Here is a 12,573-nt window from a genome sequence, read left to right on the forward strand (position 1 = left end):
TTTTATCATAGATACTTCGATGATACATTTGCTGTTTTTGAGAACAAAAGTCAAGCTACACATTTTTTTGATTATGTAAATAAGAAACACAAAAACATAAAATTCTCTATAGAAAATTAAATTAATGGTAGACTATCCTTCTTGGACATTCTGATTGAAAATGCAGTGGTAAAATTTAATTTAAGATTTTTCATAAACCTACCTTCTCTGGTCTTGGCACAAGTTTTTCAGTTATTGCAGCTATCAATTTAAGGTTAACCCCATTAAAACTCTCTTACACCGAGCATATCATCGAATTTATACATACAATAGGTTTCATTCTGAAATTATTTTTTTAAATCCTATTTTTTTATGAATAGTTTCCCAACACACATCTTTGAAAATTTGGTGTACAAGTTTTTAAACAAAAAATTAGCCTAAACCTGTGTTTCACTTTGTTAAGAAACATACTATGTATTTAAGCTGCCCTATTTAGACAATGTTTCTTCAGATCTAAAAATACTGCTTATTCAATAAATTAAATATTTTGTACTCTCAGATAGATTTTAGATTCGTCTTTGTGAATGATTTTAAAATAGGTTAATTTTTTTTAGGTTCAGGACTGCCTGCTGACCGACCTCAGATCATCTGTCATTTATAAATTCATTTGCCCTAGTTGCCAGACAGAGTATATAGGCAGCACTGTGCACTCATATAAAAAGAGGACAGATGAACACTTGGGTCAGTCAAGCAGAACCAGCCATCCTCTATTTGCGCCTCCTTATTCTGCAGTAAAAGAGCACCTGATACAGTGTAACTTACCACCTAGGAAAGATTACTTTAAAATTTTTGACTCCTCAAACAGTGTTGACATTAGAATACTGGAATCAATGTACATATGAAAATTTTCTCCTGAACTTAACACCCAGTCAGCCTACCCCCTTTATATCTTTTGAATAATTTTAAAATCCCTTGTTTTATTTATATATATATATATATATATATATATATATATATATATATATATATATATATATATATATATATATATATATATATATATATATATATATATATATATATATATATATATATATATATATATATATATATATATATATATATATATATTTTTTTTTTTTTCTCTCTCTCTCTCTCTCTCTCTCTCTCTCTCTCTCTCTCTCTCTCTCTCTCTCTCTCTCTCTCTCTCTCTCTCTCTCTCTCTCTCTCTCTCTCTCTCTCTCTCTCTCTCTCTCTCTCTCTCTCTCTCTCTCTGTTGTTTATAGAACAATTCTCATTTTGTTGACAGTGATGAAAATGTAGGGCAGTGGAAGAAGCTGAGATGAGTTTGATGTTTGACGAGGCCTGGTAGTCTTATTTATTTATTTTATTTTTTTTTTTATTTCTAGTTTTTTGGTGTATAAATAGTGGTTGTAAATATTCACATGGATTTTATTTTTATTTATGTAAGAAAATGTAGTTTCAGAGATGTTTCTGAAAGGTAACAGTAGATATCCACAGAATGCAAACATCTGCTGATGTCTTTGTAATCTAACTTCCAGATGTTAAGGGGGGACATTTTGTAAAAGTTTAAGTTTGAGTTGAAGAGGGAGTGAATAGAATAGGAAGGATACCAAACACAGAAGACTGCATGCACATAAGTGATAGGCTATGGAATTCTCTTCTAAGGTACTTGTAACACTGGTGTCAAACTGTGTTGGAAATAGTATTAATAGCCTTTCCATAGTACTGTATATATGATCCATTATATAGATGATAATTTTGCATCTTCTGATTTATTTACATTTTATATGCTTGTTGTGTGCAGGAAATATTCTCTATAGATATATTTTGTTGGCAGAGGCAACATTGTAGGAGGTGACACAAGCTCTGGTGAGGTGGTGTGTGATTACTTGCAGCCCTTCCCACCTCGGGGCACTGGCTACCATCGCATGGTGTTTGTGCTCTACAAGCAGCATCAGCGCATAGATTTCTCCAAGTACAGAAGAGAGCAGCCATGGTTAGTGCTCACAGATGTACTTAACTAATTCTATAGCATTTTTCTTGGCTGATGAAGGAAATACATGTACTGTGCAAAAAAAAAAAATAAATAAATAAATACAAAAAAATGAAAAATAAAAAATAATTGGAAACATCAATAAAATAGTTATGTTGATTTTATAGTACACTCAGCTAGTGAAATATCTTATTCAACCAAACCCCTACTTATAAATTTAATTGCATTAATCTCTATATTTAAAATGAGCTCGCCCTTATAAGGAGATATCCCGAGACAAAACATATTGTATGTATAAGAATACAGAGGAGGGAATCCCAGTCTCCTCACAGTGTCTTTTGAATTACTTTTATAAGATGTCTGCAAGATTGTGCCTGATTTCCTCTTTCATTTCACAATTTTGACAGTGGATTATTTGTATGAATATATATAATTCTAAAATGACATTGTTTCTGAGAAAAGTTAAGAGATGTTTTTGTTCATTTTGAAATGTTGCACTGCATTAAAGAAGATTTTCTAACATTGGTCAAGTCATGTGGGAAAATTTTGCAAAACGAATAAGAAACAGGCTTGAAACTATGAAGCTCAGCAGATTGCATTGGTTTGGTCATGTAGGAAGTGAAATTGTGAATGACTGGTGTAGGCATGTCAAATTTTTTAAATGGACAGTAAACTCCCAGTGGACAGACCAAGTAAAACATTAGATGAGGTCTGGAAGAAGAGTATAGAAAACAAAGGAATTCACAGAAAAATAATAGATAGTCTCCTCAATTACTACTGGTGAAGTTTAATTGTAAAAAATAGTCTCCTCAATTACTACTGGTGAAGCTTAATTGTATATTCTAACTAAAGTAAACCTGTCCACTTGCTGTAGAAAACTCAGAACTGCATATGTTGTTATGCTGCTCTCAAATGCATGGGTCTATTGACTGTAGTAACATCACATTGCCCGCATCCTCTTTGATCCACATGTCAATGTTGACAAGAGAATAATACCTCAACATTTTTCATCCATACACACATTTTTCCATTTCATGACTTCTGTTTATAATACTGTAACATGCTTGCCTTTCACAACCCTCTCTCTCTGTTATCTCTCCATCCATCTCACTGTGTTTACTTTGCACTGATGCCAGATATTTAAACTCATTTACCTCCATTCTTTCTCCTCCTGTAACCACCTCCCAGTTACCTACAGGTCACATCCTATAAAGTATTCTAAAATCACACACTTCTCTCTTCTCAAACATCATCACCTCACTTTTCCCAAGATTCACCTTTAGTTTTGTTACTCATCTTTCTTAGAAATTTATCAGGTATACAGGACGAAGAATAAGGATACTGTAGGTCCATTAAAGGCAGCAGATGGGGAGCTGATTAGTTCTGGGGAGGAGATTAGTAAACTTCTGAATGATTATTTTTTAACTGTCTTCACCCAGGAAAACATGCAGGATATGCCAGATAGTGAACAGGTGTTTAGAGCAGATGAGAATGAGAAGCTGACAGATATTTCCATAACTAGGGAGATAGTGGAACAGGAGATAGATAGGCTAAAAAAGTTCAAGTCACCAGGACCTAATGAAATATATCCCAGAGTACTTAAGGAATGTAAAGAGATTTTTAGTGAGCCATTAGTTTCTGTCTTTAGGAAATCACTGGAGTCGGGTGAGGTACCAGTAATGTGGAGGCAGGCTAATGTAGTACCCATCTTTAAGAAAGGTGATAAAACTTTAGCATCTAATTATAGACCTGTCAGCTTAACTTCAGTTGTAGGTAAAATGTTAGAGTCAGTAATAGCGAGGAACATTAGGGAACATTTAGACAAACATAACTTGATAAATCAGTCACAGCATGGCTTCATGAAGGGGAAGTCTTGCCTGACAAACTTGTTAAGTTTTTACAGTAAGGTGTACGAGGCAGTAGATAATGGTGATAGTTATGATATCTTATATCTGGACTTTAGTAAAGCATTTGACAAGGTACCCCATCAAAGGCTCCTGAGAAAGGTTAGGGCACACGGGATAGATGGGAAGGTGTTAGGCTGGATAGGGTCATGGCTTGGTAACAGGCGACAGAGAATGGTAATAAACGGCTTGAAATCCGAGTGGGGTCATGTAATTAGTGGGGTGCCACAGGGATCAGTATTAGGGCCATTGTTATTTCTAACGTATATCAATGACTTGGATTGTGGAATTAGTAGTGATGTTAGTAAATTTGCGGATGACACAAAGATAGATAGATTAATTAGGTCAGAATCGGATGCCATCACCTTGCAGGCAGACTTAGATAGAATGAATGAATGGACGGATAGATGGCAAATGCAATTTAATATCAATAAATGCAAAGTGCTTAGCGTAGGTAGAGGAAACCCACACAATAGGTACACATTAGACAACCAAACTCTGGTAGGTACAGGGTACGAGAAAGATTTAGGAGTTATAGTTAGCTCTGAACTCCGTCTAGGGAAACAATGCATAGAAGCCAGAAACAAGGCAAATAGGGTACTATGATTCATTTTTAGGAGTGTTAAAAGTAGAAGGCCGGAAGTAATATTAAAGTTATACTTGGCGCTGGTCAGACCTCATCTAGACTACGCGGTGCAGTTCTGGTCCCCACATTACAGGAAAGATATAGGTCTATTAGAATCAGTACAGAGGAGAATGACTAAAAGGATACAGGGGATGAGGAGTATTCCTTACGAGGCAAGGTTGAAGCTGTTAAATTTACATTCTTTAGAGAGACGTAGGTTAAGAGGGGACCTGATAGAAGTCTTTAAGTGGTATAAGGGTTATAACAAGGGAGATGTAAGCAAAATTCTTAGGATCAGCAACCAGGGTAGAACAAGAAATAATGGGTTCAAGCTTGAAAAATTTAGGTTTAGGAAGGAGATAGGAAAAAATTGGTTCTCAAATAGAGTGGTAGATGAGTGGAACGGACTCAGTAATCATGTAGTTAGTGCTAGGACACTAGAGAGCTTTAAGAGAAGATTAGACAAGTTTATGGATGGGGATAGCAGATGGAAATAGGTAGGTGTGTTTCATACAGGGACTGCCACGTGTAAGCCTGGTCGCTTCTTGCAGCTTCCCTTATTTCTTATGTTCTTATGTTCTTAAATTATCCACCACTTTCTGAAGTTCCCTCTTATTCTGTGTGTAAGACAGTGTTGTCTGCAAGTAGACATGCTACTACAGGCCATCCTACTCCATTCCACTTCAGCCCTACACCAACAGTTCCTACTTTAGTTTTCATCTCTCATACATCTATCCATAAAAAATATTAAACAACAATATAGACTTTGCTTATTCCTTTCTCACTCCTGATCCAATAGGTGAACTAACTCTCCCTCTATCTTCACACACACATACATGCACACACGCACACTTGCATCCCTACAAAAGGATTTATTTCTTTCCAACAGCTACTTTCCTATACTATATCTTCAGAACATCACAAACAGTTTCCCCTTCCACCCAATCATATGCTTTCTCTCGGTCCATGAACATTGGATACTTTTCGTCCTTTTCTAAGTACTCCTCTATCATCATTCTATTTGCAAAGATCTGTTCCACACAACCTTATCTTTAATCAACAGGATAAATGACTAAAAGGATACAGGGGATGAGGAGTATCCCTTACGAGGCGAGGTTGAAGCTGTTAAATTTACATTCTTTAGAGAGATGTAGGTTAAGAGGGGACCTGATAGAAGTCTTTAAGTGGTATAAGGGTTATAACAAGGGAGATGTAAGCAAAATTTTTAGGATCAGCAACCAGGGTAGAACTAGAAATAATGGATTCAAGCTTGAAAAATTTAGGTTTAGGAAGGAGATAGGAAAAAATTGGTTCTCGAATAGAGTGGTAGATGAGTGGAACAGACTCAGTAATCATGTAGTTAGTGCTAGGACACTAGAGAGCTTTAAGAGAAGATTAGACAAGTTTATGGATGGGAATAGCAGATGGAAATAGGTAGGTGTGTTTCATACAGGGACTGCCACGTGTAAGCCTGGTCGCTTCTTGCAGCTTCCCTTATTTCTTATGTTCTTATGTTCCTCCCAATTCCTCACTGTCCTTCACTTCAGTCACTACCATTAGTCTCACAGTCAAGACTCCCATAGACTTTTCTTAGCACATTAAGCAAATTTATCCCCCAATAAGTATTATTAAACTCATTCCTGCATACAATAGCTGCCTCCCTCCACTCACCTGGTACTTCTTGTCTTCATGCCAGATCACATATCAAAAAGCATCCAGTCTATGTATAATACCACTTTGCCTCCATATTTTAACCTTTCTGCAGTTATTCACTGTAGATCTGCAGCTTTACCACAGTTTAAAGTAGCTATTGCTTTTACTACCTACTCTGTACCATTTCCACTGCATAAACGCTCATTTTCTATCTGCTTCCATACCTCTTACTGTTTTCTGATTCATTAAACAGTCAAAATGTCTGGCACACACCCTCCACTTCCTCCTTGTTACCTGTAAGAACTCCTCTCTCTCTCTCTCTCTCTCTCTCTCTCTCTCTCTCTCTCTCTCTCTCTCTCTCTCTCTCTCTCTCTCTCTCTCTCTCTCTCTCTCTCTCTCTCTCTCTCTCTCTCTCTCTCCAAAATTTATTTCTTTTTCTCATTGAACTTTTCATTCAGCTTCGTACCAAACTTTTCCTACTCTCCTTTGCCATTACTACTACTCATACAGTGACTGCCACTGCTACAATGATTGATAATAATGCTGGTGCTTTTGCTATACTTATTATTGTTACTACCACTACTATTTTGATTACCTGATTTCATCAGATGCAGGAAGAAGCCCATTAAAATGCAGCATTTCTGCTGCCAGCCCATGATATAGAGATGGGTATGCTTGTGCTACTGTCCCATGTGAAAGGGTGTTTGCTAAGGGTCTGTCCTCAATGCCTTGTATTTTTGTACTCTAAAATGGAAATGGGAATTGGGGTGTATGTGTTTGTGTATGTGTCTTGCCTATACCCATTATGGGAATATCAGCATGAAATGTAGAGCACTGTTATTGCCACTACTACTTCTACTCCTCAATAATACAATCATTACATCCACCATAACACTTCACCATACATTTTTTAGTGAAACCATGTCTATACCATCACCATTACCAGGACACTTCATCTTACAGTACTATTTAAATATATATATATATATATATATATATATATATATATATATATATATATATATATATATATATATATATATATATATATATATATATATATTGTTACGTGTGAGCATACACTGAACTCTAGGGGATGGACCATGAAGGGGTGTTGCTCACACTAACAATGGAAGGGTTAAAGAAAAGAGAAAAGGAGACATTTTAACTGCTATTTAATATCTTAAAGTTAACCCTTAAATTAAGTAACAATACAAAATTGAAGATTATTTGTAAGTAAAAGTAAGTAACAAGGAGTGGCAATCTGAACTGGACTGAATAACTTAAAAGACTGGTTCAGTTAATAACTTAAGCCAAGTTAGTAAATGCATATAGATACAAATTACAAAAATAAACACCTTTACATATACATAATAGAAAATAAATATAAATGTGTTTGTGTGTGTGTGTGTGTGTGTGTTTATGTGTGTGTGTGTGGGTGTGTAACACTGGTGTAACTCTTACCACCGCTCTCGAGTGTATATGAGGCTCCCAGCGTATGCCAAGGCGACCTCAGAGCTGTAGCGACCCTTGGAAGAGACTGAAGCTCGATGGAACTCCACCCCTCGTTATCGGCTTGGTAGCCTGCTAGAGGTCACGTATCCAGTATGCCTCAAGCTATACACGTGGCAGCGCCATGAGTTGAGAGGCAGGCACCTGGTTCCGTGGTAGAGTAGTCACGTGTGTGACATTCCCCCCTTCTTAGGATGACGCAGAAGGAATGACTCTGCGTCATTAGAGAAGTGAGGTGGTTCCTGTCCCGTGAAGGTTGATTCCACCAGAACGTGTGTAGTCTGGGGCCCGGTAGATGGTTCTTCTGGCAGTGCTCGGCCCTCGGCTGCCTCCATCGACCGGTTCACAAGGCACGACTGCATCCCCGGCAACAGGATCCTAGGGTCCTCAGGGTCGCGACGGGTAGTGATGCGAGGCGTAGTGGGAAGGCGAGACAAAGTGTCAGCAAGGCAGTTGTCCAGTCCCTTAATATGGTGCATTTCAATGTGGTAAGGCTGGAGCTGTAGAGACCACCGTATCAGACGTTGGTTAGTGAAGCGGTTCCTGTTGAGAAAAGTCAAAGGGTTGTGGTCAGTGTAGATTTGGAGTGGCTGGGTGTTGGACTGAAGATAGTACTCAAACTTCTTGATGGCAGAGATAATGGCTAAAAGTTCTTTCTCGATAGTGCTGTAATTCTTCTGATGGATGTTGAACTTCTCGGAGTGGTAGGCAACTGGGTGAAAGATTCCGTCAGATTCTTGCAGGAGGGCGGCACCCGAAGCGTGATCACTGGCGTCAGTATGTATGATGAAGGGTTTACTGAAGTCGGCCGCACGCAAAACCGGTTCCCGAGCAAGCAAGTTCTTAAGTTGATTGAAGGCATGTTGGCAGGCAGGGGTCCATTCGTACGCCACATTCCCACTAGTTAGTCTAGTAAGTGGCCCAGCTGCGTCTGCGAAGTTTGGACAGAAACGCCGGTAGAACCCCGCCATACCCAGGAAACGGCGGAGCTCGCGTCGAGTAGTGGGAGTTGGGTACTTCAGTACTGCGTCGACGTTAGCGGTCTTGGGCCGGACGGAGCCTTGTCCAATCTGATGTCCTAGGTAGGAGACGGTGGCAGCTCCGAACGTAGACTTCGCCAGCTTCACGGTGAGGTTCGCTTCCTGCAGACGGCTGAGCACATTCTGGATCTGGTACAGGTGGTCATCCCAGTCATGTGAAAAAATAAGAATATCATCTAAGTAAACCAGCACTCCTTTTAATCCCTGCATTACCTTGTTCATTGCCCTCTGGAAAGTAGCGGGGCAATTCCTCATGCCAAATGGGGCTACTACATACTGGAAAAGTCCAAAAGGGGTGATGAAGGCAGAGACTATCTGAGCTCTTTCAGTAAGGGCTATTTGATAATACCCTTTTAATAGGTCCAGCTTAGTAACAAATTTGGCTTGACCTACTTCATCTATCAGGTCGTCTACCCGAGGCAGAGGATAGGCGTCAGGAATGGTGACGGCGTTGACCCGTCGGTAATCCGTGCAGAATCGCAGTTGTCCGTCCTCCTTGGGTACTAGGAGGCAGGGTGATGCCCATGGGGAGTTGCTGGGTATACCCAAGCCCTGCTCTAATAAGTACTGGACCTCCTTCTGCATCTGTTCTCGTTTCCGGGGGTTGACTCTGTAGGGAGACTGCTTGATAGGGAAGGTCCCTGGAAGCACCTTCACATCATGGCGGAGGACATTACAGATTTTAGGATGGTCACCGAACACGTCATACTGAGAGATCAATCTTGAGATATCCAGTGCTCGAGAGGATGAAAGATGACGGAGCTGATCATCTAAGTGTTGGATAATGTAGGTGTTGTTTTGCGTGTCCTTGGGATGTATGGTGTTTGTGTCAATCTCAGTGGTAATACATTTATCATACATCAATGAACACACAGAGGCAGGTTTTAACTCTGAGTCAGCCTCCTGGGGTTCAATGATACCACAGGAAGCTACTCTAGGGGTTGGTTGGGCTTCTGCCCAAGCAGCATCATCTGGGACCTTAGAGGGCCGGAACACTCTCATGAGAACTCCATCCTGTTTGTAAAAGGCAGGGTAATGAGTAATTTGATCTGGAGGGATAACCTTGTCATGAAATTGAATCAAAGTAGTGTCTTCCTGTTGAGCCTCAGTGAGAAGTTTTTCAGAAAATATTTGATTGAGTTCAAGTGGGGATGGGCTCTTCTTTGGAAGTGAGAAAGACTGATCAGATTTCCTTGCTTGTGCACGAGTAGTGACACAAACAGGGAATAAGCCTGGTTGTTGCTCTTCTAACTGTACAGTGGGGTTATCCATCAGCATTGTGTCACTAATTATCAAAGGGGGAGTCACCTTACTGCCAGCTAGGTCATTAGCGAGGAGTAGTTGAGCATTAGGGATGGGTAAGGCTGGTTCTTCACTAACTCCTATTATCACTTCACCTCTTACTAGTGGGCTATTAAGATGTACTTTAGCTAATGCAATGGGGAAGGGGTCATGAAAGTCTTTTAAATATACCTTTTCACCTGTGTAACACTGTTCAATACCAGGGACTGCTGACTTCAGCACTAGGGACTGAGCTGAACAGGTGTCTCTGACAATCTTAACTGGGTGATCCTTGTTATCAATGCTGATGGTGCCTACAGACCTGAAAGGCTCAAATAAGTCTTTAGGTACAGGGAAGGAGGGAAGAGCTTGTATGGAAGCAACTGGCTTGGCAGGATATGTTTGAGCTACCTTGCACTTGGGATTAGGACAGTTCTTTATGAGGTGCCCCGGCTGTTTACAAAAAGCACAAAATAGAGGTGGTCCAGTACTACTGCCGGTCATTTTACCAACCCCTGAGTTACCTGAGTTTATCTTACCACTAGGAGTCTCGGTCAGCTTGTCTGAGGTTGCCTTGCGATTCACCAGGGAGAAAAGGTCCGCTAACTGAGCGGCTTTGAGAAGATCTGTTTCTTCTTTGTTGGTGATGTGTAACATTACTGAGTAAGGGAGCTTACGCATGAACTCTTCTAAGGCTAAGAGATTTACTAATTCATCGTACGTGGTTATCGCGGCTGACTTAAGCCAACGCTTGAGAGCCCTCAGTTTCTCTGAGGCAAACTCTAGATAGGTTTGTTGCGGAGTTTTGAACATTTTTCGAAAAGACTGACGGTATCCTTCTGTGGTAATGGAGTACGCCGCTAGGATGCCCTGTTTGACACAGTCGTAATCCGTGTTGTTTTCGAGGCCGTTCAAAATAGTTAAAGCCTTTTGGCTGAGTTTGGGTTTAAGAAGCCAAGGCCAGTCTTCTCGGGGCAGTTCAAAATGTACTGCTGTGTCCTCGAACTGTCCAAAGAAAGTTTCGGGGTCTTTGTCAGAGAACTGAGGGAGTAGTGAGAGATATTTAGTTAACTTTGTTTGAGGTCAGCTGTGGTGGTTGATCGAGATTTTAATTGTGTGAGTTGGGTCTCGTGGATTCTTTCTTTTTCTCTCTCCTCTCTTTCTTTTTCTCTCTCCTCTCTTTCTTTTTCCTCCTTTTCTTTTACATATGCCAGATCTCTTTCCGCTTTTTCTTTTTGAAAAGCTAGTTTTTCTCGCCTTAGTTCTCTCTCTTCTCTTTCTCTTTCTCTTGCTGCCTCTCTCTCTTCTCTTGCTGCCCTTAGTTTCAGCTTTTCGAGTTCAAGCATTAAACTGGTGTCGTGCTGTGAAGCAGCACTAGTGGCTTCACCTCCAAGGTGAACTAGGATTTGAGTTCGGAGTTCTTCCTTCCGAATGTCAGACGGATATGAGAGATCAAACTGTCGGGCTATGTACTTTAAATCATCCTTTGTCACTTTGGCAGTTTGTAGCTCCGCCACAGAAGGATTACTGCAAAATGCATCCAAGTTTAACTCATGCGACATGATTAATGAGCGTGAGGTCAATTGAACCAAATCAAGTGTGTCTGAGCCCTACACTGAAACCTGATCCAAGACCTAGGTTCGCCACCACGAGTCGGAAGGACCCGCGTGAACGACAGGTTCGAAACCACGAGTCGGAGAGAAATGAGTTGACCTGCGTGCATCGACAGAGACTCGTTTTTGAGTCTAGTTGAGTCAAGGTTAGCAACGCCTTAACTGTGCTTCTGAAGAGGCAACGAATCGAAGAAGTGTAGCGATAATCACTGCCCCAAAATGACTACCATAGAACTAACACTTAAGCACTTGTAATGGCTTGCCGTATTCGCTGCTTTCAAGCAAAGAGTGGAACGCAAGTTCCCAAGTTTTAAGGAGTCTCGGAGTTCGGGGTGAAGGTCACTACTAGGGGAATCGAACCGACACTAAAGCAACACTGAGGAAATCAATTGTTAGGTTTTTAACGCTTTTATGACTAGACGCCGGTACCTCGCGTACTTTTAAAGCGGAAAAACGCAAAAATTCACCAACAAAGAAATAAGCACAACTTCATATACACTCGAGAGCAGGAAAGGAACTAGTGTAGTTATATGTATGTGTAAACATGTGTAATATCCCGGACAGGCCCCCAATTGTTACGTGTGAGCATACACTGAACTCTAGGGGATGGACCATGAAGGGGTGTTGCTCACACTAACAATGGAAGGGTTAAAGAAAAGAGAAAAGGAGACATTTTAACTACTATTTAATATCTTAAAGTTAACCCTTAAATTAAGTAACAATACAAAATTGAAGATTATTTGTAAGTAAAAGTAAGTAACAAGGAGTGGCAATCTGAACTGGACTGAATAACTTAAAAGACTGGTTCAGTTAATAACTTAAGCCAAGTTAGTAAATGCATATAGATACAAATTACAAAAATAAACACCTTTACATATACATAATAGAAAATAAATATAAATGTGTTTGTGTGTGTGTGTGTGGGTGTGTAACACTGGTGTAACTCTTA

At 39.9% G+C, this 12,573-nt stretch overlaps 1 protein-coding gene across 1 annotated transcript in view; it reads left to right on the plus strand.

The window, feature by feature from the left end:
- LOC135108103 (large ribosomal subunit protein mL38-like) overlaps positions 1 to 12,573 on the plus strand; it is a 69,129-nt gene that overhangs the window by 43,008 nt on the left and 13,548 nt on the right. The window contains exon 5 of the mRNA XM_064018768.1: positions 1,841 to 1,999. Within this exon, the coding sequence (XP_063874838.1) occupies positions 1,841 to 1,999 (159 nt within the window). The remainder of the gene's footprint in view (positions 1 to 1,840; positions 2,000 to 12,573) is intronic.

Source organism: Scylla paramamosain, chromosome 16 (genome assembly GCF_035594125.1).
Source record: "Scylla paramamosain isolate STU-SP2022 chromosome 16, ASM3559412v1, whole genome shotgun sequence".
In the NCBI taxonomy this organism is placed as follows: Eukaryota; Metazoa; Arthropoda; class Malacostraca; order Decapoda; family Portunidae; genus Scylla; species Scylla paramamosain.